The sequence below is a fragment of the Notolabrus celidotus genome, chromosome 3, assembly GCF_009762535.1.
Source record: "Notolabrus celidotus isolate fNotCel1 chromosome 3, fNotCel1.pri, whole genome shotgun sequence".
NCBI classification, from domain to species: Eukaryota; Metazoa; Chordata; class Actinopteri; order Labriformes; family Labridae; genus Notolabrus; species Notolabrus celidotus.
This window is the reverse complement of record NC_048274.1, coordinates 27,321,731-27,348,695: the sequence shown is the minus strand read 5'-3', so window position 1 is coordinate 27,348,695 and position 26,965 is coordinate 27,321,731. Positions and strand designations below refer to the sequence as shown.

The 26,965-nt window shown below is 38.6% G+C and overlaps 1 protein-coding gene across 5 annotated transcripts in view; it reads left to right on the top strand.

The window, feature by feature from the left end:
- myo5aa (myosin VAa) overlaps positions 1-26,965 on the top strand; it is a 70,399-nt gene that overhangs the window by 21,523 nt on the left and 21,911 nt on the right. For 3 of the 5 annotated variants that reach the window (XM_034680170.1, XM_034680171.1, XM_034680173.1), the window contains exons 2-15: positions 1,694-1,804; positions 6,080-6,251; positions 7,353-7,497; positions 9,324-9,480; positions 12,039-12,182; positions 14,562-14,643; positions 19,189-19,296; positions 19,519-19,625; positions 20,198-20,463; positions 20,652-20,733; positions 20,852-20,992; positions 22,072-22,197; positions 22,994-23,077; positions 26,181-26,183. In XM_034680170.1, the coding sequence (XP_034536061.1) occupies positions 1,694-1,804; positions 6,080-6,251; positions 7,353-7,497; positions 9,324-9,480; positions 12,039-12,182; positions 14,562-14,643; positions 19,189-19,296; positions 19,519-19,625; positions 20,198-20,463; positions 20,652-20,733; positions 20,852-20,992; positions 22,072-22,197; positions 22,994-23,077; positions 26,181-26,183 (1,728 nt within the window). The remainder of the gene's footprint in view (positions 1-1,693; positions 1,805-6,079; positions 6,252-7,352; positions 7,498-9,323; positions 9,481-12,038; positions 12,183-14,561; positions 14,644-19,188; positions 19,297-19,518; positions 19,626-20,197; positions 20,464-20,651; positions 20,734-20,851; positions 20,993-22,071; positions 22,198-22,993; positions 23,078-26,180; positions 26,184-26,965) is intronic. The other 2 variants (XM_034680172.1, XM_034680174.1) reach the window with 1 other exon arrangement.

The following is a 26,965-nucleotide window of genomic DNA, read 5'->3' as shown; positions in this document are numbered from 1 at the left end:
TTATCACAATCAAATATTTAATATCAGTCTATCGATAATTATCACAATAAATATCAAATCATTATTTCATTTGAATTTAAAATAATTTTTTTGGTCTGTTAAGGTGTATTTCGACCAAGAGTTCCGGGATCTTCAGCCCCCAGAACTACTTTACCCTGAACTAAAAGGTTCTGTGCCCCCCATTGCTGTTTGCATTTCAACTGCGGGGCCAAAGCCCTGGGTAGATTGTGCAAATCAGGCCAGTGACGTATGGAGGAAATAATAAATAAATGCACTATGCCACCAGACCAGTAGAGGGCAGTAAGTAAAAGACGAATGCTATTCATCACAGATGACACCAAAGAAGAAGATGGCAGGTATCACAACAGTTAGCCTGTTAGCATGGAAGAGACTCAGCTCGCACTGTTTTAGATGGTGCTATATTTCATCACAGATAGATTCACTAAATCAACACGTGAGAGGAGATAAGCTCGAGTAGCAAAGACGTTTCAACACGGCTTTGAAATCCTTAAAAATCCCTCTGTGTTTCAACAGCTGTGTAAACTCCACAAACACTGTTACATTCAGCTGAAGGTCTCCAGTTTACAGGGTCACTTTTAAAACCATAACACTGGGAGAGACACATTTGTGGTGGGCTGATAGAAGACTACTGTTACAAGCTGCTAAATCAAGTGAATCACAGCGTCTTCTTCTTTTGAAAAGTACACACACATACAATAAATATAGAACAAAGTAAAGAAAGACAAATCCAGTGAATCACAGATGTGTGTGATGTTATTGTGGACGACTGGTAAAAACACTGTGGTTAATCTACCAATCAGACACGTTCAGCATTGCAGGCCCTGTCCCCCAAAAGCTGTGGGGCTTTTTGAAAAGTACTACCCCCCTAGCAGGGGCTTTTTAGGGGGAAGATTATCTACCCCTGAACTGAATTTAGACCCTGGTTCCTTCGGTCGAAACGCACGTAGTTCAGGGGTAAAGTCCCTAGTTCCAGGGTAAAGTTCCTGCGGTCGAAACACGCCTTTACAGCTGTGTTTACATTCTGCTCCAAAGGTCTTTAAGCCCTGCCTACCTCTCACCCTGCGACATGATTGGCCGTCTTCTTCTTCTGTCTAATGTTGGGTGTCAACTAGTGTTTAAGGCTCATTAGCACCTCCCTTTCCATTTTTTGGGGGATATATTACTGGTTTATTTATATCAAATTATATCGAAATTTGTTATATTTATATTGAGAAAAATAATATCACGATAATTATCATTATCAAATTATCACCCAGCCCTACCCTGGAGTATCATCTGGCTGCATCAGTCTTTGTTTCCTGTCACTGTTCAGACCCTTGATAACGTCTTTAACTCCTCCTGAGCAGATACTACTATACCATCGGCATCATCTCATCCCGTTGCCAACTCTGAAATTCTCAGTGTTTGTTTTGACGTGCCCACTTTTACCTTTAGAATTAAAATTCTCCCAATGCCCTGCCTTTTTTGTCCTGTTTTACTCTGAGAATACACAACAACAATATGAAAGCTACAGTCATAAAGAAGCAGTTTGATATTATCTTTAAAGTCCTGGTTTTGAGCTGTAATGTAAAATGTGGGTAGCACGTGCCCGCTACATAATTCTGTAAGTGCTGTTATGTGTGACGTCTTTCTCTAACTCTTCCCCTCTCCTTTTTTGTCCCCTTTCTCTCAGCGTGCTCGGGTGTGGATCCCAGACACAGAGGAGGTGTGGAAGTCCGCTGAGCTGAGCAAGGACTACAAAAATGGCGACGCCTCCCTGCAGCTCATACTGGAAGATGGAACGGTGAGGAATAAATGAGACAGCAGAGAGGAGAAGAACTTGTCTCTCCCTCTTTGTTGTCTCTTCTCAGCTCTTTTTGTTGCTCTCTCTCTCTCTAAGATGCTTCAAAGGGCTCAATCTCATTAGCAGCTGTTGGTTTTACCATTAGCACTCCCCACAAATGAGACCTGCCTCTGAAGCTGCCCCAGGGAGCATTTTAAATGTAAAGCAGTTAATGTATTTCCTCAACCCTCAGCTTTGATTGCGCACAGCCACCAGCACACTGCTCTTTCTACTTGCATTCATTAACAAGCACTTCTGCTAATGAAGACATGAGGCTGGAGAGAAGATTTTCCATATTCCTCCTAATGATTTAATATTTTTGTGATCATGTGTAAATGTAAACAGATCCATCAAGGTGGTTAATTTAGGTTTCTGCTCAGAGCAGTTTCTCTTTGAAACAGGATTCACAGTGAAGTCGTTTGAGCAAAGTAAACAGCAAAAGAGTCAGTGTGCCTCTTGGAATGAGGTGGAGGATTTATTTTTTTCAATCCAATCCAATCCATTTTATTTATATAGCACATTTTAAAAACAACAAGGTTACCAAAATGCTGCACAACAAATACAAACAGTAGAAATAAATAATAGTAACATTTAAAATACAGTAAATAGACAAACAGAGATCAACACAAACTCTCATGCTTTATTAAAAAACCAAGGAGCAAAAATGAGTTTTAAGACGTGATTGAAAAGAATCCAGAGTTGGGGCTTTTTGAAGTAGTCATGGTTATACTGGAGACTTAGCTTGTGAACTAAAGGAGTCTTCTGGATCAGGGGGGAATGGTCCTTCAAGTCCAGTTTCTTCCTTTGATTAAACATCTTACGGTGCAGGAAAAGCTTCGTCTACCTGGCCATCGGAGAGATTTAATGTATGTTGTCATTGATTTATTTAAAATACTGCCGCATCTCTTTTATTGTTATTCTGTTGTCAGGTCAGTAAGGAGGATAAACTATCCACACTCCTAATTTAAAGTGTAAAATCCAGGACTAGAGCTGCTGCTAATGCTACGTCACAATTTCTATCAGTTGTCTCTCTCTCTCTTTCTTTGTAAAATTCCATTGAGTAAAGGAGAATTTTAACGATCACTGCTGAGAGAAGTGCTGTGGGACAACTGTCATATCCTAGCAACAGTAAATGCTGCTGAGAGGTGCTCTGAAATTGAGGTTGTGGGCGCTGCCAACACAAAAAAAAGCTGTAGGTGGACACAAACCCTGTGATTGTATCTGGACTTTTTTGCCTTCATTGTTGATGCAGCGTTAGATTTATATGAGCTATAGTGATGTTGTGATGAAGGGCTGGAATCAAACCTGGTGCAGCTGTGGCTCGGACATTTAGCCTCTTTACATGGGGCACATGCTCTACTAACTGAGCTACATTGGTGCTCCTGTAGCCAATACCTTTTCATGAATAGACCAAAATAACCTATTAAATGTTACAGTTAGAGCTGGGCGATATTGCAAAGGATTTTATCACGATAAAATATTTCATATCAGTCGATATCGATACTTATCACCATTAATATCAAATCATTATTGCATTAAATTTGAAGGCAAATCTTTGGTCTGTTTCAGCTGAATATACATTCCGCTCCAAAGGTCTTTAAGCCCCGCCTACCTCTCACCCTGCAACATGATTGACTGTTCAATGCAGTCTTCTTCTTCTGTCTAATGTGTTCAAGGCTCATTAGCGCCTCCCTTTCCAGTGGTTGGGGGTTGTAATTACAGGTTTATCTATATCGAATTTTGTCAAACATTTGTTATATTTAAATTGAGAAAAATTATATCACGATAATTATCATTATTGAATTATCGCCCAGTCCTAGTTACAACATTCACCAAAATATAAGATGGATATTTCCTTTGAAATACATCTGAAAAAGATTTGATTGTCTTATATTCAGGGTTCAGTAATAAAATGCTAAGACTGTGGATGGTGCCATTTATCTGTAAAGCAAGTGTACCTCTCACAACTGAGGCCAGGTGCCCCTCACTGCTACCGTTTCAGGAAGATGAAAGATGAAGAGACATTGGTCCTAGAGCAAAGTAGCACAGAAGTAGGATGAGTTCACCAACAACTGAGGCAGGGTTATGATGCCTTTATTAAGAGAGGAACAACGCAGCAGAGACGTCAAACAGCCAAGAAATAGAGTGCCACGGAGTATGACGAGAGCATAAAGACCTTCTTAAAATGTGTGTATGAGGATGTTGCAGGGGAAACCTCCGGTCTTAAAATATGAAGTCTATGCGAAAATGTTAAAAACTGCAGTTTTTCAAGCGTCCACTTGAGGCTGGCTGCAGAAACACCAGAAACCACATACACACCCATTCAAAAAAGACGATCTTCACAGCAAAGATTAACATGTTTACAACCTGGTTCAAAAGACAATTTAGTGCTTAATAACAAATACCTCCATCGGTACATGCTGTACAGGGGGTGAAATTTTATATAACTAGTTATTTTAAAGACATTAAGCTTTCAAGTTTTTTTTATCTTGCCTAAATAAGGGCATGGCTGACTTGATTGACAGCCTGTAGCTGTTAACGAAAAGGCTAAAGGCCCGCCTCTTTACCTCACACTCGCTCAACAGACGTTAGGTTGAGTTCCAATATTTCTAATATGGCACCCTTCAAACATCTGGTTCAAAACAGGGCTTCAGAAACAGATGGATGAAGTCATGGATACTACAATCATTATCTTGTTTAAATATAAATATTTTGGTGCTGCATTCACAAACATGATCAATTTTTATTTCATTTGAATGTGAACAATACCAGTATTTTTTCCCATGGTACTCAAATCAAGAAATCAGATTTGCTGATGTTTTTCTCCAACCAATCACAGGCAGCATTCACTGATTAATGTGACATGCCATTGGGCCAACACAACAGCCAGATTGGGCCATGTTTGTTAAGTGGCACGGGGTTTGTGAGGAAGTAACTGCTCAAACGTTTAGATGTAAGAAAGTATTTTAATGAGGATGGGTATAACAAGATAATAGTAATCTAATGAAGTAGATCACTTTGAGAAATCAATTGGTATCAGTATTTCAAGTTAAAAACATTTCCTTTAAGTATAACAACCCGCCGAGATGATTGTCTGACCTTTAAAGGAGTTGTGTTCTCTATTTTTTTATTACTTTAGGTAATAAGACTATCCAGCCATCTCATTACCCTTATGTTGTTCACTAAAAGCCTCCCTGTAACTGAATCAAACATGATGACAAACATGTCAAAGAAGCATCAGAGAGGGAGACAGATCTATTTAACAGGCGTGTACAAATGTGAAATGTTATTTAGAAAAAGCGCATGAAGCACATAAAGTTTTCACATTAAACTGAAAAACAGGATTAATAAAAAACAACAATACAACTCTGATTGAGTGCTGGTTCTGCTCCACAGCCGTGGTGAATCAGTAGTTTGTCTCGTGATATTTCTGAGGACATGTTTGTGTTTTTCATGTTCGAATACTGTTTGAATAATTTTGGTGGGAGTGGATGTCTGTCATTGATGATTTAAAAGTTGGGCTCAGTCACTCACACGGACAGATCTCGATGACCACAACAGACAAACACGATAAGGAGCTTACAGGTGTGCAGCTGCAAGAAGTCTCTCAATGGAATACATCACAGGATTTAGTTTTCCAGGAAGAAACCTTTCCACTTTGGGATTTTAGGGATAAAACAGAGATGTATCTCCCTCCTAGATTGGTGAGTGCAAACATAAAACATAGCTGTAATGATGACTGATGTTGTTTCAGAGAAAAGCAAGGCATTACAGTTTTTTTTTTAAGTTTTTGAAAGTTAATTTTTGACCTTTTATGCCTTTTATTGAGAGAGGATAGGACAGTGGATAGAGCAGGTAATGGGTATAGAGAGTGAGGAATGACATGCATAAAGTGCCACAATCCTGGGCTGCCCTCTATGAACATGAGGTGCACGATTTGACCACCGGGCCATATGGCACAGTCACAAAAAGTTCTTGTATTTGATTGGTTAAAGCAGGGAACATCAAACATATCTAAATCTCAGCCCTTTAATTTTTCGTTGTCATCTGAGTTAATAAATAACGTGTAGAAGACATCACTTTATTTGACTTTGCCATTGATTGGTAGCATCCTCTTAACATGAATACTTGTAAATGAATAAGTGGTTGGGTCTTAATCAGATTTGCATCATCCACATGCTATGCACAAAGTAATAAGCTGCCTCTCTGTTATAACTCTACATGTTTGGTCTTCAGGGCCTTGAGCACAAATTGGACCCCAAGACGAAGAACCTGCCTTACCTACGAAACCCCGACATCCTGGTGGGTGAGAATGACCTCACAGCGCTCAGCTACCTCCACGAGCCGGCCGTGCTGCACAACCTCAAAGTCCGCTTCTCGGACTCCAAGCTCATCTACACTTACTGCGGTAGGCGACTTATTAACTGTCTAATGAAGCACCACTGTGTACTATAACTGCTCTTGTATAGTTATACTTTCCTGTTGTGTACATTGAAGGAATGGTCGTGTGAAAAAAGAGTTGTTATGCTGTGTTAGGTCAAAAAGTGAATGAATGGTGAAGGAGAGTTAAAGTCATACTCTTTTCTTGACATACTTGGATGAAACTGATTTTCCTCTTTGCATGCTGTTTATCAGCTGAACATTGTTTCAGAGTGTGCAGTGATATAGCATTTTAGGAAGGCACTACTTTGATATACGTGACCTTTAATAACCTCTTTGATTTTTTTGTTTATTTATATTTCAAAGTTTTTTGCTTCAACTGAAAAAACAGGAAATGTCACATTGTGTTTGAACCATAGACACCAGCATAAGGCAAACTAATCTGTAAATGTAATTCATTGGATTGTACCAATTACCTCATAAGATGTAAAATGATGACTTTACTTCTCTGGTTTCAAATATGCTTACTTACATTTCTAAACTTCTTTTCCATCAAGTTCTACTTCAATAAGTTAGATGTGTTTTTCTTCTAGTTGAAAGCAGAACCACATTCTTTGCCTCTCTAACCAAGACTAACTCAAAACAATGACAATACTTTCACCCACTGAAAGCAAAATCAGGTGTCTTCTCCTTCTTCCTCGTTCTAAGTTAAGTGTTGCCTTAAAGCTTTCTGTCCTGCAGAGCAAACATGTTATCACAGGACAATCTATTTTGGACTAAATCAAATGGTTTTCTGTCAATGCAGTAATTCAAAATTACTTGTATTAAAACTATAATATAATTAAAATAATGGAAATGTGAGTCCTTATGCTACTCATTACTTGGAAAAGTATTAATACTACGAGACACCGATATGAAGGTTTAATAAAGTAAACTGCCTGGAGCCTTGAAGATCTCTCCTACGATGTTTAGTTAATTTTGAAGTAACTGAGGACACAACAAGCTTTGAGATTTTAGTCGGTAAAGAAACTGCTCTGCAAACTCTGTGAATTACAACTCTTTGCATTTACTCTGATTAAGTCGTCTAGCTTGGCTGTAGGCGTGCTCATACTTTCCTCCTCTGTTGCAGGAATCGTCCTGGTGGCGATCAACCCATATGAGACGCTGCCGATATATGGCACCGACATCATCAATGCCTACAGCGGTCAGAACATGGGAGACATGGACCCACATATCTTTGCTGTGGCAGAGGAGGCGTACAAACAGATGGCCAGGTTTGTGTGTGTGTTTGTGTGTGTGTTACCTGAGTAGCCTTGGTTCTAGTCCTGTTGCTCAGCCCTCCCTCTCACAGCGGCGTTTGTAGGTCAAAGCTGAGACAGAAATAGGCTCTTGGTGGTCTCGATATTTCTGTCAGTCTGTAATCAAACATAAACACGCTGCTCCTCTCTGCAGGTGAAGACAAGTAGATCTCATTAACAACTCTGTGACAACAACAAACACATGGAGCTAACATGAGAAAATAAATCAGCACGATCAGCAGCATAATCAAAAATCCCTCCTTCTTCCCCACACTGCTTTAGTGTGTTCTTAGGTGAGGTTGCATGTATGAGGGCCCTTAAATGCAGCATAGGGCTACAAAATAAATTGTATTTGTTGTCATTATTCAAGTATGCATTCATGATATTTATCTTAACATTAGACTATAATGGCAGTAAAGTTTTTGACAAGTGAAAGAAAGAAGCCAAAAGAGCAGAAATATATAGGTACTGTATATATCAAACACAGGGCCTGAACATGTAAGATAAAAGAAGAGATGAACATAAATGACCTTTTATTATTATAAAAATGTTCATGAATTGTAAAAGCTTTCTTATTAAAAATAGTGTGACTTATAGGTAGGGCTGGGTGATAATTCGATAACGATAATTATCTTGATATAATTTTTCTCAAAATAAATATAACAAATGTTCAATAAAATTCAATATAAATAAACCTGCAATATACCCCCCCAACCACTGGAAAGGGAGGCGCTAATGAGCCTTAAACACTAGTTGACACCCAACATTAGACAGAAGAAGACGGCCAATCATGTTGCAGGGTGAGAGGTAGGCGGGGCTTAAAGACCTTGGAGTCAAATGTAAACACAGCAGTAACAGACCAAAATGTTTCCTTTAAATTTAAATGAAATAATGATTTGATATTTATCGTGATAATTATCGATACCGACTGATATGAAATATTTTATTGTGGTGGGATAATTTTCAATATCGCCCAGCTCTACTTATAGGCAATAAACATGTAGTCTTGTCTCAATTGGCAAACAGCAAAAGTCTCCTGTCATTTGCCTGAATTTAGAGACAATCTGTAATACTTCATATGTGGTTCTGATGAGATTTTAGAGAAATGACAAGTTAGTAAATTAATGATATACCTTCAAAAAATCCAGTGGTTTTAAAGCAGTCAAATCTGTACAAACCCCATCAACAAGGGGTTGTAATCCAATGTGAGCGGTGTGTCTTAATAAAACACAAATTGATTTCACATGATAAAGTTGAATAAGATAAAAAGGAATCATTCCTGTTTGGGTTCCTAGAAAGCTGGAAGGACTTAGTGCAACAACGCAGCTTAATATTTGAATACAGTGAAACCCCAGATAAGACGAACCCTCAAAAACAGTAGATAGTAAGAAATATAAGTAATTCCAACAATACAACTAAAACAGAGTCAGCTTTGAGAGCTGCAGTGGAATGATCCTATATGAAGGCTGCAGAGAAGGAGGATGGCAGTGTGATTACAGGATTTGATCTCACTTCAAGAGTTAACAAGGAGGGCAGCCTGCAGGGATATTAAAGCATGCTTAAGAACACAGGGGTTCAAAAGCTGTGTTAACACCTGCTCTGTTTCTGAGAACTGTGATATTTGTTGATGACAGTTTCTGACACTGTCTAGCTATGAAGGGCTTCAGCCTGGTTTTGTGTGACTCCAAATCTAATTGTCAAACTTTTCAGGATCAGAGCACATCACAGTCAAACCTTTAAGTTCAGCATGATCTTTATTTTCATCACTAAATCAACACTTTTGTTTTTGTTGCATTTCTCAGGGATGAGAGGAACCAGTCGATCATTGTGAGCGGGGAGTCTGGAGCAGGGAAAACTGTTTCGGCCAAATATGCCATGAGATACTTTGCTACAGTCAGCGGCTCTGCCAGTGAGGCCAACGTGGAGCATAAAGTGCTGGCTTCCAACCCCATCATGGAGGTGAGGACGGACGGTTTTTTGATCTATTGAAATATGAAAAGATGAATACTTATTTTTAAAATGTTCTCATAATTTGAAAGACTGGATGCAGAACGTTAGAAGGTAGCTGGGAATTTAAGTGAAAGTCTTGGGTATTCTTTTCTATCAGTTTTGACATAGAGATGAGTTTTCTAAAACCAGCTCCTTCAAAATAAAGTCCCAGACTTCTTTGTGAATAATATCAGCTGAATGTCTTTCATCTTGTCCTTCTTCTCTTCCTATTGACGTATTCATCTACTTCCCCCTCCACTGACATTTCCCTCCAGTTTCTCCTCCCCACTATGTGTCTTTCTGGCCTCAAGCTGTACTCTGCTGTGAAAACACAGCTCTTATGCTTAACTGTGTGTGTGTTATGTATTTCCTCCTGTAGAGTCATAAAGACAGGGGGGTTGGAGAGCTCTCCTGTGCCCATATGCCGCTACCACCCCCCTCAACCCTCCTCCTCCTCTTTTTCTCTCCTCAACCTCCTGCCATCCCCCACCCTGTCTTTCCTCTCCCACCGTTCCTCTAGCATCACTCTCGTCCTCCCAGCCAACACTCTCACCTCCAGCCAATCCGAGACGAGCTGACAGGATGAATAGAAAGCTTTATATCATTGCAGTGATGTCACTTTAGCCTCTGAGATGGGATACGGAGTAGATGGTTGCATCAGCCGTTTTTGAAACTGAGAAAACCTGTGTGTGTGTGTGTGTGTGTGTGTGTGTGTGTGTGTGTGTGTGTGTGTGTGTGTGTGTGTGTGTGTGTGTGTGTGTGTGTGTGTGTGTGTGTGTGTGTGTGTGTGTGTGTGTGTGTGTGTGTGTGTGCGCGCGCGTGAGAAGGGAGAGTGTTTAAATGTGTTTAGCTGAAGCAGGAAGAGATTTTAATACCTGCACCGCTGAAAGAGTCCTTGTCTGCAGTGAAAGACTGTGTGTTTGGCCTTAACTCAGCAAGAACCCTCTGTGCTCACACCCTATCGAACTCTGCTTGGTTGTGTGTATGCGTTTGTGGGTGTGTGTGTTTGTAGCCCCGCCCGCCTGCTGACAATTCCTTGTAGGGTCATTGATCAATGCTGTTTATTGAACTGAGGCTGCTGACTGCAGATGATTTGAAAAGTTGCTCAGCAGGAAATTCTCATCCACTTATCCAACTTCTGTCTGTGCAGAGACTAAAGACCATTAAAACATACGACTCATCTGTCAGGTGTTGACCAACCACAAATGGCCTGTTTTTTCCGGTCCTAAGCCAAATGAACGGGTTGAAGAGTGTGCTTTTTTTAGAATCAGGTGTTCAGTGCTTTGAAATTTAGATTGACAGACTGAGAACTGAGGGGAAGATTGATTTCACGCATGTCTGTTACATGAAGAGGAATGACATAGCTTGTTATAAGAAAGGAAACTGCAAGAAAGAGCTAGCCTGATTCTCTATACGCCAAATATTAATCTACATTTGTTTCCAGTTTGTTTCATTCAACAACAAAAAAAGATCATCTTAAAACACTTTGCAGTTTAGCAGAGTTAACATGGGGACCAATTTACCCCTTTGGACGGATCCACTTCTGGCTTTTCTATTCTATTTTAGCTAACCCGTTGATTTAGTTAGCTGAATGTTCTCTACACAGACATGAGACTGGTATCAGTCTGCAGGTCTAAATCCCTGCAGTGGACCAAATAAGCACACCTTTAAACCCAGAATGTGTTTATTTGGATTTAATTGAAAGCACTATTGCCTGCTTGTACTTGTTTTTTCACTGTAGTCATTAATATCTGATCGTGGTATTTTGTGTGACAGTCAGAACAACTGTCAGTGCACCATAGATGTGAAGTCAATTACCACAAATCCAAATATGCTTCTACTTCACCTTCTGTTCTTAAATTTAAACAAAGTCATCATAACAATGTTGGGTTTTTTTATCACTAAGATTTTATTTCCATTTTTTCAATTTAAGCAAAAACAAAAACCACAAAAGCAGCAATAACAAATATTTTTAAGAGATATTTGGTGTCTCCTGTTAAGTCATCTGGGAGTTTAGTGAGGTCACCCAAGTAAAGAAAAAACAAAGTTAATGAAATTGACAATCCCAGAATTTGTTTCATAATATTTGAAATATTTCACCAAAATTGGAGTAATTTTGGACAGTTCCAAAAAATATGGTGGTGATCCGCTCCTTCACTCCCACGGTTCCTCCAACATGAATGACTTCTAGTGTAGAATATTTTCCCATTTTAGGAGTAATGAAACAAGATTCTTCCAACCAAATTTACGCCAATACACAGAACAAGAAGTGGAAAAGGTGTTTTGAAATATGTTTTCCCATTATCTGTTCAGTTATTTTATCATTGCATTCTTTTCCCCATCTCTCTTTAAAATGGTGTGTGGTACTTCCTCTTCAATCCCCTGGTAGAGTTTGAAATTAGTGATTTAGAGGTACCACTGTATGCCTGCATGACTAACTGTATTATTTTATTAGTTTCTGTGATCGTTTCCCTTTTCCTAATCATAACAATGTTGTATCTGTCTTTATGTTGTCTTTTGTCACTCAGGCCATAGGAAATGCAAAGACCACCCGAAATGACAACAGCAGTCGCTTTGGGAAGTACATCGAGATCGGCTTCGACACCCGCTACCGTATCATCGGTGCCAACATGAGGACATATCTGCTGGAGAAATCTCGAGTGGTGTTTCAGGTGAACATATTTAAGATTGAGCTATCGCTCAGAGGTGTACTTCACATGTCCACCACATATACATACAAAAAGTCAACATAACATATTGTAACAGCTGTGTCTACTCTTGTGGAGGTTGAAAAAGCACAGACTGAAGTCACGGTGGTATTGTTGTGTCTTGAGTCACATTACCAGAGTCCTGTATTGCACAATTTAACCCTGCTGGAGTGTCCTCGATCGGTTTCTTAAATGTGTTGTTCATGATACTGGAGATCTTTAGCTGATCTGACAGTCTGACTTTTTTTGATTTCTTGAATGATTTGCTCTGAACTGTCTACTGTAGCCTGCTTCCTTCACACTAGAGGTGTTTTATGAGTCAGCCCTGATGTATGTATTTACAGTATGTATTACAGCCTTAATGTGACACATTCAGGAGTTTGTTGGCTAGCAGCGGAATAATTGTCTAACAGCCAACGTCTGTGGGCTTTTGCCAAGAGAAGAGAAATACAAATATTAAAGTTTATTATGTATATATAAGACTTTTCAAAACAGTGCTGTGGGGTATTTTTTAACTGGAAGCAGATAACGTTCTACTTTTAAGTGTTAAAAGGAAATTACCTTCAAGTAAAAGTACAATTACATAACTGTTATTCCGGTTTGATTCCAGCATGACCCCTTCTTTTCATTATCAATATCAAATACAGGGAGAAATGCCAAAAGTAATCCATAAACAGTTGACAGGTTTAACCTTCCTAACTCTGACTAGTACTAAACTTCTTTGTGAACAGTGACTCTCACTTACTCAGCAGTAAAGCTTACAATCAGACATTTCAGTGCTTTTCTCATGCATGAGGTCCTCACAAGTATGACAAAGTCTAGTCAACCAGTCACACGGGAATCACACACGCCCACACCTCAGCAGCCAGTTTAGTGAAACTTGTTAAATATAACTCATACAATACTAACAGTCAGTCTGGCCCTTGTGTCCTCAGGAGCTTCCTTCTCCACAATCTCAAAGACGAGGAAACAAAGTCAGAAATCAACAAACAATCCATCTGTCACACTGTGTTACAGCACAGCACTCCTCTTCCCTCCTCTCGAGTGTGAAAAAGATCACTCCTCTGAATAATGGTTTACCTTGTTTCCTCTTCTGCCTGAATCCTTTTTCTTTCTCTCTTTAAAGCGCTGCAAAGACTCTGAGAAGTCAAATCGGTGCATGTTTAACAAGCATGACAGCTCAAATCTAGATTCTATTCAGATAGAGTTGACTCACTTGTTCTCTTATATAACTTTATTGTATATTCAGCAAGTGTATTCCCTCCTCGGTGGGGCCAGTGAGGCAGTTTTTCAGATAAAGAAAAGGGATGTTATAATTCTCCACACACATGCGCATGAGTGCACACACACGCAAGCACACACACACACACACACACACACACACACACACACACACACACACACACACACACTGCTGTCACAGACAACACTGTTGAGGAATGAGGATGTTGGCAGAGAAGCGTGAACACTTTTCCTCCTCACATTCTTCACATGCTTGACCCTCAGTAACACCCATCTGAAGGTGTGTGAGGGTGAAGCAGCCGATATGTCGGACACAGGTAGTTGTAAAACAGCACACTGCTGTTTAAGTTGTAGCTAATTAGCTCATGATGTGTGTGGATATGCCGTTATTGACCAGTTGTATCATCTATTGACGTTCACAAGAGGTCAGTATAATACTATACCATAAAACACCACATCATTGCCTCAATACCCCATACATTGCCCACAATAATAATAATAATAATAATAATAATAAAAATAACAATAATAATAATGATAATAATACTAATAATAATAATATTAATAATAATAATAATAATAATAAAAATAATTCATAGGATTTATATAGCGCTTTTTTTAATACTCAAAGTCGCTTCACATACAATAAAAGTAAAAATAAAATATAAAATATAAATATAAAAAAGGGATCCTCAGATAACTAATAAATTGCACCTCTGTTGTTCACTCTGAAATGTATCACGTAGTGGCCCATCATGGGCTTTATAAAATATCTACAGGTGTGACACGTCTGTGCTCAATCATATATGTTGAAATGCCCTTAAGCAACAAACATTATCACTAACCTCTGCAGTGGAGCTTGCAGATGTTAATCTCTTCCACGGTATAATTATAAAGCACGCATGATCATGTGTGTATACAGACACAGCTGATTTTTGTATGCATGAATGGAGGATAAAATAAGTACAGCACAGTACTTGTACAGTACTGTATATGAACAGATTACAACCATTCATGTGATGTATTAGAGCAAACACTTTTAAAGGCATACTACATGTTGCATTTCCTTCATTCTTTAAATGTCTTCATGCTTTCTTTCAGGCGGATGAGGAAAGGAATTATCATGTCTTCTATCAGCTCTGTGCTTCATCTCATCTGCCTGAGTTCAAGACTCTGAGGCTGAGTAAGTCACACTTTTGCACACACACACACACACACACACACACACACACACACACACACACACACACACACACACACACACACACACACACACACACACAGGTGACCAATCCTGTAACTTTACATTCTCACAATAAGCAATTACAAAAAGAGTAGCTTTAAATTTCCTCCCTGTGTTTCAGAGAAGGAACAGCTCAGCGTTTTGTCTGACCTAAAGACGTGTTAAATAGGTTCATACGTTAGCTACATCATTTAAAAACAGCACTGGATACACAACACTAACTGGCTGTATTAGAAACATCATAACTTTATATAAGTTACAAGTATGAGTATTTTGTCATCTGCAGTGGCTTCAAATAGCAGGGGAACTGAATATTCATCATTTCAATGAGTCATTGCTCACCCAGACAATAAATAAATCAAGTTTCACTGATTTATCTAAACGTCCACCCCCCATGAGTTTATGACTAAGTTGCAGAAGCTTCTTGCTTTTAACAAGAGTGTAAAAGCTATTTTATGATCATCAGGCGTTATAGATTTAAGATAAGGTCAGATAGGACTAAAAAGAAACACATACAAAATACATTCAGTTACTCGAAATCTCAGATCCAAGATGGCTGTCCATGACGTTGCAGCATTTTAATACAACACAATCACACATTTTGAGGAGGCTTGTCAAGGAAGTTACTTCACAGTACATTTTATGGGGGAAAAAAAGAAGAGAAATGTTGGTGTGACTAAGCCAGAAAGAATAACAGAAGCAGGCAGAACGCAGTGCAAACAATCCACCTGAGAGAACTCCACCTGCTGCAGGTGTGGAAGGCATCTTGAGACTCTTCTGAGAAATCAGAGAATCCCACATTGAAACTGCAGGAAACTTTAAAGCATTAAAGAAGGAAATAAATGTGACATAACAGGAGACACTAAATATCTCTTGAAAATATTTATTATCGCTGCTAAAAAAAAAGCTATCACCAGTAAATGGTTCCAGGCAGATCCACCCACAGCACAAAATTGGTTAGAAATCATCAAAGAAATTCACGAGATGGAAAAAAAATACTTTCCTGCTCAGATTAAGAAGACATTTGTACATTACAAGGTGGGAAAAATGGAAACTATATTTTTCAGAATAGAAAGTCTGAATGGTGGCTACTCCCCTCCTCCTTACTGCTAAACATTGTTGACCTCCATCTTATTGTATTCTATGATAATGAGGCAAAACTTAAAGTTCACAAACATGCTTTACAAATCCTATGACTGAGGAAGTTATCTAGAATTGTGAATATTACAAAGACCGGCAATGATGTTAATGTTTGTTTGTTTTTTCTTTCTTTTGTTGTGTAAAAGGGAAAAAAAGGAAATAAGATTTAAGCGTTCAAAAAAATAAGGAAATAAATGAATTAACCATATGGGGTCTAGGGTACAGTCGGCCATTTTTGACTCATTTTGATTTTACTTTTATATTTCCCCTTAAAAGCAGTTTTCCTTGCCTTTTTTGGTGTAATTTTTTTTCAGCACAACCCCAGAAGTATGACTATGCAGGTATTTTTTAATTTTGATATAAAGTATTAATACAAAAAACATAAAATCCAAATAGGAAAAAGTTAGATTTTTAACTGTGAAAACCATAAACATGTTTTATAAACCATTTTTAAAACATAGAATGCAAATATTACTTGTAAATTTAAAAAAATATATGTTCAAATTTAGTAAACAACAAAGATATTTACAACTATTGACATTAAATGCACTAAACACACATCAAACGCACACAAAACGCACACAAAACACGCACCAAACGCGCAACCAACGTGACGAAACAAAACTGATGTAACTCCGTGATCATGTTGTCAATCAACACAATTAATAATTGATATGTCCCTCAAAGTCCGGACTTTACACTGAAGTTGGAATGATGACTAATCAAAGTTGTGTCTTCCTGCCACGGGATCGTGAATAGCATACGTCATTTTGACGCGCCGGTGCAGACATGAACACAGGAGGGTTGAGAGAACACACTGAAGATTTTAAATTAAGAATAGATGCAGCAGCATTAAGAATCACAGTAAATTCCTGCAGAAACAGTTTGGAGCTAATTGTGAGGATGTAGAGGGCTGTGCTGGAAGGAAGAATTTATTCAGTGTCCATCCTTCATTTCAATTAACCAGCTATTTAGATCAAATATTTTGGGGTACTGAATTCAAAAAGCTAAGGCCAGCTGAGGATAAGTCACATTGGTTTCAATTTTAATGGAAGAAGCCACACAGTCAGGCTGGTGTATGGACAAATGCAGATAATTTGGAACAGTAATGATCACCATTAGAAACACATTCCTTAGTAGAAGATGTATCTCCTTTTTAATTTTATTTCTGCATTTTTATATGTGAACTCCGATATTTGAAGTTGTTTTGGGGGTCGAGAATCATATAATTTGCTTGGTTAACAATGATCCTGCACTGCCGTCTCTTAGGTTAGTTTTCTTTCCTCTGAGTGAGGCTCATCTACAGGGTATGACTGAGTATATCATTATGTCAGGCCTACTTAAATGAATAAATTATTTTTCATTATATACTGCAGCATCTACTGGAACTGATTCTGCACTGACCCAGCCCACAGCCCCACACTTCTAAAACATTTCACCCCTCCACACACAAAAAACACGTCCTCGAGGTGTCTGAAGAGCTCTGCCAGATATCAGATCTGAACTCATTCACACATTGGCACAAAAAGGCTCTCATGCAGAGCTTTCCTACTGTGGACCTGCACCTGCTCATTCAGTCATGACACACACACACACACACACAAACACACACACACACAGACACAGCTGACTTCCTGGAGTACTTAATAGAACGGTTGTCACAGTCATCTCAATTTCCCTTGTTGCCAGGCAACAGGCCATGCCTTAATTCAGTGTAAAGTGTGAATAAAGACTCTGATTGTGTGAAAGTTAAACTAACAGCGTTCTTACACAGAAACCCTGATCAGTCTGTAAAAGCAGCTCACGGTGTCAGGCGCTCTCTATGCTGTCCTGACTTTTTACAGAATTCACATCATTTTAATGAGAACTTGATTTCCTGTATGTGCCGTTACCAACCATACTTACATAAGTCATCATAAGTTACCTGGAGTTACACTTCTAGAAAACAAGGAGCTGTTTTATTTCCTGTCTTTTGGAACATCGAAGTGATTTATTCTCTTAAATGCATTGTTTACAAGTTATTTTCTTTGGCCACTATGATGCATATGCTTAGTTTAATTGACAGTCCTACATTAGCATAACAAATCCTTTAAGCTTTATTTATAGAACACCTTTCATACAAATCAAATGCAACCCAAAGTGCTTTAAAGCGATTGAAAAACAAGAAAGAAGCAGAAACAAAACAATGGCAAGACATATTAGGGGACAATAATAATAATAATGATAATAATAATAATAATAATAATAATAATAACAATTATAATTTAGTTTTAGTTTAGTTTAGTTTAGTTTATTTATTATTCATCGTGTCGTGCACCTTAAGGTGCCCAGCCCATACGGACTTACAAGACACTACAAAACAAAACAAAATAGGAGCAACAACATAAGAAGAAAAAGAAAAATAGAAGAAAGAAGAGCAGTTACAATACTGCACATATCCAACAATGACCTAAAGTAATTAAAAAGCACAGAGGTACACTTCAGACATTTGGCAGTGACAACTAAATCAGACATAGAGTGTGCTCCTACGCTGCTGAACAGCATTTAACACAAACTGAGCAAACTGAAACACTTTGTGAGTAAACAGGAACTGAAGTCGATCTTCATCGGACATGCAAAACAAATCAGGACAGTTTTCTGATATTTTGTTGAAAAGGAAGCACGATATGATATGAAGGACAGTAGAATAAAAAGTGCATTTCATTTTCAACTTCCTCCAGATCACACAAGGAACACTTTCTCTCCTCCTCTGGAACAGAGTGGAAGCGACCTGTTTCTGATAATAATAATAATAATAATAATAATTAAAATTAAAAAAACATAAAATAAAATAGACTAATGCACACCAAAAATTAAATATGTGTAATTAAAGTGAGTTAAAGCATCAAAATTAAGAATACAAATAGTTAAAATAAATAGATTTAAAAAGGCTAAGGATAAGAGTTGAAAATAAAACTAAGGCTAAAAATACCAATAAAACTGAGTAGATAAATAAACATAAAATAATTAATGAATAAATTGATAAAAATATTATACTAGAATACTAAAGCAACATTTAAATCAATATTATGGTAAAAGGTAAGTAATAAAATCGTTAAACCCTACAACAAAGCCATTATAGGATTTGAACAGCCACTTCAGAAGTATTACCTTGTGTCATAAAAACGGTATTAAAAGTGTTGACTCAGGCACACATTGCTCTCCAGCACAGCTCTGTGTGATAAAAAGAGGTGTTTTCTAAAGCAGGATGCTCTGATAGAACAGTTTTGCCAAAGTTGCACAATGTGAAACTGCACACTCAGCATGTTTACTGATTTCATTTGCTCTCCCTCTTTCTCCTCTCAGGCAGTGCAAACGATTTCGTGTACACCAGGCAGGGCCGCAGCCCCGTTATCGAGGGTGTGGACGACACCAAGGAGCTCAGCAACACTCGCCATGCTTTCACAATGCTCGGTAACATACAGCACCAGAACATATAGAAAGAAATGCTCATTTATATAGTCATTAAGAGAACTCATGTGATAACAGGATGTACAGTAACAGCTGAAGATGTTCAATGTGATATTCTTCCATTTCTTTCTCTTTGGAGCTATTTTAATCATGGCAGACAATATGTCAATGGGACTCACAATAACCAGTGTCTGTGTTTTGTTGCATGTTGTTCTTCCTCTGCAGGTATTAATGAGACCTATCAGATGGGGTTGTTTCAGGTTTTGGCTGCTATTCTTCATCTGGGAAACGTGGAAATAAAAGACAGAGACTCGGACAGCAGCATCATTCCTGTGAGGAAAATATTTACTTGACAACATTCACTGTCCTGTTGAAATCTTAAAACAGACTCCATGAAAGATGGGGATCTAAATCTGTAATTATGGGATTTTTAAGTGTTTTTTCCTCGATTTTTTAACTTTATTATCTTTACAGACTGTATTTCTTTTTAGTGTAAAAAAAGTTTTGAAACATTCAACCACATGTGTAGTTTAATCTATATTAAGTCTATAGAAATAGTCCCACGACAATTTGAGTATTTATGTTGAATCTATGACTTTTCCACCTCACAAGGCTCACAAAATTTTTTTATTCTGTATTTGTTGAAAGTTGGTTCAAAGTGTTTCCATTTCAAAAATGTGAAAGGTGAAATAATATAGAGTGCAATATTCTATATATAGTGAATTTAGTAGTTGATAAAGTGGCTCCTGCACAAGCCTGGTATGTACTAATTCACATTTTTTAAAGAGACACATATACATTGCTGTCTCTTAATGACTCCAAATTAAGAAATCCATCTTTCCTTTGACTACCATCTTCTTGTCCTTCTCCTGCTAATGGTTCAAATCTCTTTTGTTTCTCGTAGCCCAATAATCGCCACCTGACAGCGTTCTGCGAGTTGGTTGGCGTGTCCTACCAGGACATGACTCAGTGGCTGTGTCACAGGAAGCTGAAGACGGCCACAGAGACGTACATCAAGACCCTCCCTCGCCTTCAGGCCACCAATGCTCGCGACGCGCTGTCCAAACACATCTACGCCAAACTCTTCAACTGGATTGTGGAGCACGTTAACAAAGCCCTGATCACCAACATTAAGCAGCACTCCTTCATCGGGGTCCTCGACATCTACGGGTACGTCTGTGTGTTACCTTGCTATGTGAGGCAAATAGAAAAAGTGACGTCCTTTCAGTACAATGTGGCGTGAAAGATTTTAGGTCATATGTGAAACAAAGGCAGCAGATATCCTTTGCTTTGTTTGTTCTTGATTCTGAATAATAGATATTATCCAGCTGTTTGACTTCTCTGTTATTCCTCTAAAGGTTTGAGACATTTGAGATCAACAGCTTTGAGCAGTTCTGCATCAACTACGCTAATGAGAAACTCCAGCAGCAGTTCAACATGGTGAGCAGCCTCTGTCCTAAATTCTAGATCCTAAATTATGTTTTTAGATATGCAATGGTATAATTTTATTTTATTAACCTGTGTGTTTATGTGTTTGCTTGTGTTTGTGTGTGTGCAGCATGTGTTCAAGCTGGAGCAGGAGGAGTACATGAAGGAGCAGATCCCCTGGACTCTAATCGACTTCTACGATAATCAGCCCTGCATCAACCTCATAGAAGCCAAGATGGGCATCCTGGACCTGCTGGATGAGGAGTGCAAGGTGCTTTTTATCTAAAAATGTTTAGCTCCAGTTGTTCATACGATAAAAAAGTCACCAGAAAAGGTGCTGGTGGCCTAGCAGTCTAAGTGCGCCCCATGTACAGAGGCTATAGTCTTCGTTACAGAGGTCGCTGGATCAACTCCTGGTCTCGACCATTCGCTGCATGTATTCCCCTACTACTCTGTACCATATTTCCTGTCTCTCTGCAGCTGTCCTATCAATAAAAAAATATATATAAAAGCAAAAATACGCAAAAATATAACATTGAAATAATGAAAAAGAAATAAAAGTAATCAGAAATATATTCTGGTTACTGGCCTACTCATCACACAAACTTTACCGCCTTTGTCGAGTAAAGACGGTGCTTCTGTCTGACACATCTGCACCTTACTCAATTCTCTTCACCACTCCTTCGTCGTTTTACGAGCTGTTGACATTTAAGGTGGTCCACATTGCTAACATTACTGCAAAGTGACTAAAACTCATAATGGCTTCTTGGTAGAGAGATATGAAACAGTGTTCCCTTGTTCCCTGTGTGATCAGAGTAATGCATCACTTTTAACTCTCCTGTTATGTTCATTTCTCTTGAACAGCAACAATGTTCCTGGGTCAATTTGACCCGGGCATATTCATTTATCCAAAAGTTTCGGAACCCAAAAAATCCCTAAACACACCTTTTTAAATCTAATTTTCTAACTCCATTACTAACCATTCAATTCAATATTTAGTCCATTGGTGTTCTTTAATTCTCACAGATCATGGTTCAATGAGGATAACTTTTTATTTAAAAAAAAAATAATGTAATGAAGTGATGTTGATGAATTAACATGAAACCTCATCGGTCACATGCTGCCCATATTTTTATGCTGCATTTAGCTGGTTTGAAAGGCATATATTACCTAAAATAGACTTTAAAAAGGGTCAATTTGACCCACAACATAACAGGAGGGTTAAGGTGTAATTGTCTTACCCAATGATCCATTTAAGTACTTCAAATGTACATGTCTCCTCTCTCTCAGTGTGTGTGTACAGACAGATGGTTAAATATTTTCTTACTCATACTGTGTGTCTTGTTCCAGATGCCCAAAGGTTCAGATGACTCATGGGCTCAGAAACTCTACAACACCCACCTGAAGACCTGCTCCCTCTTCGAGAAGCCACGCATGTCCAACCGCGCCTTCATCATCCAACACTTTGCTGATAAGGTGGGCTTGACCGACACTTACTTTATGTGATGTCTGCATGAATGTGAGATTCTGAGAGGGTGTTTTTCAAACTGAGTCAAGTATTAAGCTGTGAAAGAAATCATGAGACAGGAAACAGTTTGATGCAATGTTAAGCATTCTGCTTCTGAAGCATAATAAGCAACATTTAGCAGCAGATGGACCGCAGAGACTGCTGCAGAGCTGAGATATTTTTAGGATGGCCGGAGGACTGATGACTTTATTGTTCTTGTTTTCACAGAGAAATGTACTTAAGCATTGAAGTGTTTACAGTATGTGTGTGTGTTTGAGCAGGGTGAACCTCTCTTTGGCTATTTCGGTTTCACATCTTGTAATGAGGTGCTGGATGAGGCAGTGTTATTTTCATCTCTGTTATTAGATCCTCGCTATAAAGTTACAGAAGAATAGGGTCAAAGACTAATGCATGCTCTCCCAAGGGACACCCTGATATTAAAATGGGATCCTTAGAAACATTTGCAGAGGGCATTTTTGAAGCTAGATAAACTGACATCAGTAGTTTGGACTAAAAAGGATCTAATATGATATCGTCTTCCTTTGATTAACACAAAATCCGGAGAGGGAAACATTCTCTTTATAAATGTACACTCAGCATAAACATAGAGTCAGATCAACCACTGCAGGAAAGTTACATGTAATACAAACATGCAAAAGAAGTACTGTAGATAAACTTGTGAACAGGTTTGAATGACTTGTTATAAACACTCGAAAAAGTCCTCACTCTTATTGTAACACAAACTGCGATGTGCTTGTCACATAGGTGGAGTACCAGTGTGATGGTTTTCTGGAGAAGAACAAGGACACAGTGAATGAAGAACAGATCAATGTGCTGAAGGCCAGCAAGGTGAGGGGTTCACACACACACACACATAAACACAAAACATCATTACACTGTTAACTCAGCCTCAACAGCACGTATGCACAGGCATCAATGCCCAGTCATCGTACCATGAAGCCAACATGCCTGCAGCACATAGAGAGCAGTGGTGACACCTGCTCCGTGTGTAAAAAATAGGCTTTTGTTTACAGACTCAACATCCCGCCTGCATGCTCAGGAAGCAGCGCCCTCTACTGGCCATGTAGAGATAGTGTTAAAGCAAGCTGTGGGGCCATACGCTCCATTCAGGATAACTTTGGGCTGAGAGGTTTAGGTTTTATTTAAACTTTAGTCACAATAAAATACATCACTGTCACACAGTCACCATCAATATTTGGACACATGTTGCACTTTTAAAAATGTTCAAGTGTATAGCAAAAATGAAGAAATGAAAGACTATGCCGAAAGGAAGAACAAATGAATCACGGTATGTAAGAGTAAATGTAGCATAACCCACGTTGGCTTTAATCCCTCAGTTTTTAGAAATGATAATCAACTAAATTAACAACACAAAGCTGTTAAACTGTAAATTCTCCCTCTATAATCACCTCAACACATATCACACATGTTATTAAGCTGCAGTCAGTTTCATCACATCCAAATCAACAACACGTGTGTGTGTGTCTGAATGTGATTGTTCGCTGTTTACTGCTTGATTCATGATCAGTGTGTGAAACCTGGTTTCAGTCAAGGGGCTTAAACCTTTAAATCCTCACTTCTGTTTTGGCAGCACAAAACAAACACACACACACACACACACACACACACACACACACTCACACACAATCACACAGACTTTGGTTCAGTGCATTTGTGCAAAAGTCTCACAGTGACCTTCAACTGTTCTCTTATAGACTTCAACAAAAGCAGGACTGGGTAAGGGTTCAAATACTGTCTGCTCTAACCTCTAACACAACCACTTATCACACAAACACACACACACACAAACACACACACACACACACACACAAACACACACACACACACACACACAAACACACACACACAAACACACACACACACACACACACACTCACAGACTTAGTGGAATGTTGCCATGGAAATCAGGAAGACTTAAACAAGTGGGATTAAATGGTAATGAGCTCTTAATGAGATTTAGTCTAATTAAATTTCATTTTACTTCTCTGCCAAGCTTATCCCATCACAATGTGGTGTGTGTGGATAAACGCCAGCGTGTGCGCGAGGTTGCATGCAACACAGCTTTATGATTGGTTGCCCAAATCAAAAATTCTATTGAAAGTAATTGAAAATTAAGCAATAAATTAATTTTGAACACCAAACATGGTCTTTTTGATCCATATGGTTATCCTCCACTTTTTTTGTAGCTGCCTTAAAGGTACAGTGTGTAGTATTTAGCAACATTCAGCAAAACAGACTTGGTAGAAATGGAATACAATATTCCATATATATATATATAAGTATGTTTAAAATAGCGTATAAGTAGCTGAATATGAAGATAATTTCGTTTTTGTTAACTCAGAATGAGCCATTTATTTTGACATAAGGAGCAGGTCCCCTTCCATGGTGGCCGCCATCTTGCTCAGCCATATTTCTACAGTACTTCAGGAAAGACAAACTAGTTACATACACGGTTTTGTTTTTTTTGTGAATAGTCATCAGAAATGGGCCAGTTGGAAGTTTTTGATGGTAAAATGAGACAAATGGAGGATCATACTTATCATCCACAGCAGAAGCTTCTTGTCCTCAAAGGCCATTACACCTGGTGGGTGAGCAAGGGAGCATTTCCATCTAGAATCTGACTGCTACGTATCCCTAAATTTCTACATTTCTACACACTGTACCTTTGAACCTTAAGACTAACCAGGTTTTAAACCCTCAGTTGTTAGAGGATGAATTGCATCACCGTTAAACATATAAACATGCAAAATAAAGCAGGTAGAAAATCTGCACTATGAGGCAAGGAGGCGGTTTCTATTTTTTTGTTATTGCCTGTAGAAAAATTAAGGAATCAGGAAGATGATTTTCCAACACACTGAACATCATCTTTTCTAACAGACAGGAGAAACAGGATGGACAGGATGTAGTTTATAAGAGCTTCAGTCCTTAAAATCCTGGATTATAACATTTTGGGTCTAATTTTTTAGGTTTTGTTCATCATCTCTGAGAGATCAATGTGGATTAAATTGAACTCTATTAAAATAATCACTTAGATCTCATAACAAGGTGAAATTGTAAAAAAAAAAGAAAAAACTGGGGCACTCAGATGATCAGATGGAACAAAGCTCACAGTTTAGCCAAATCATGTCAACACCTTAACTTATCTGAACCCAAGAAAACTCATACACCAACTTTGTTAGACTTATACTGAGGTCAGAATGAGATCTAAGTTTAATCCACCTTTTGCCTTCAATTTATCGTTCAGTGCTGTTCAGCTGAATTTGAATTATCTTTAAATTCTGTGATCATCCGGTTGCCTTTGTATCCTACTACATTCATCTGTAGCAACAACACTGATGTTAGAGACCGAGAACTTAATCTTGTGAGTGTCCCTTTAAACATCCCAGCATTCCAAAGGCTCTACTCTGACTGCATTGCTAAGACCTCCACTGAGACCTGACCCCTCACAGCAGTCTCACATTCATGTGGAACTCTAATCAATACACTGCACTCAAGAAATGTCTGATGCAAAGATGCTGATTAGATTTCCCATCATGCACTGGATTCTGGACATGCGACAGAAACAACAACAAATTAGATTACAGTGTTGCTGTTTTCTGACCACAGACTTGTTTTGACTTCCCGAGGATGGGTCATCACAAAGTGTTCAGAGGAAAAAATCATCATCCCATCATGTTTTCTCCATTCACTTCATTCCTCATTAGTCTGCCTGGTTGTTTCTTCTTTTCTTTTTGATTTGGTAGATGTGATGTTGAGGTTCTGATGGGTTAATAATGATTTTTTAACATGAACTGGACGTTTGGGTTTACTTTTAATGCCATCTGTGTTTCTTTTTTGTCACTGTGTCTCCATCTGTTGTCCATGTATGTTTGACTCTGTCCTCATCATGACAACCCTTCCCTGCCAGCAGAAGGTAAACACAGGCGTTCTTACAACGCTGGTCCGCCTGTAGCTCTTCCTTTAGCTTCTTTTTATCTTCCCTCCTTTTCTTTCTTTCTCTCTCTCTCTGGCACGGAGTTATCGCTCTCACAGCACTAAGGAGGTTTAAGTTCTGTGTGTGTGTGTGAGTGTGCATATGCTGCATGGGAAGCACGAGAGGCACTGTGGGAGGGTTGCACATAAAAAGGAGGGACAAAGGAAGGAGGTTATTTTTATGTTTTCAGAGTGACGCTGAGAGCGAGCAGCACGTAAAGCCTTTGTTGCTGTGGCTGTCCTGCTTTATGACGCTGGCGAGAGAAGCAGCATGGCAACACTGTGAGCTCAGCAGGAGGACATGAAGCTGCACAAATAACACAGCATCCTCCTCATATAACCTCCGTGTTATATGGAACGTGACAGATGTGTGTGTGTACTTTAATAAATGGCATACATCATACAGGAGACTGTTGGTTTATTAACACACTGTGGCAGATGAAACCATGCCGGCATATATGGAACCAACATATATGACAACTCATAACATTTCATTATTTGTATTGGCTTTCATAACAACGCAGCTCCTCTGACTGTGGATAACAAACGCTAATCAATCAAGTCAAGATTACTAACTCAACTGTTGAACTAAATGTTAAGATAGATTAACTCACGTGTCAAACTGTGTCAGATAACTAGGAATAACTAGATGACTAGAATGATACGTTACACTTTCATTCATTTAAACAAGTCAACAAGGCTTTTAGGAAATGTGCAGCTGTC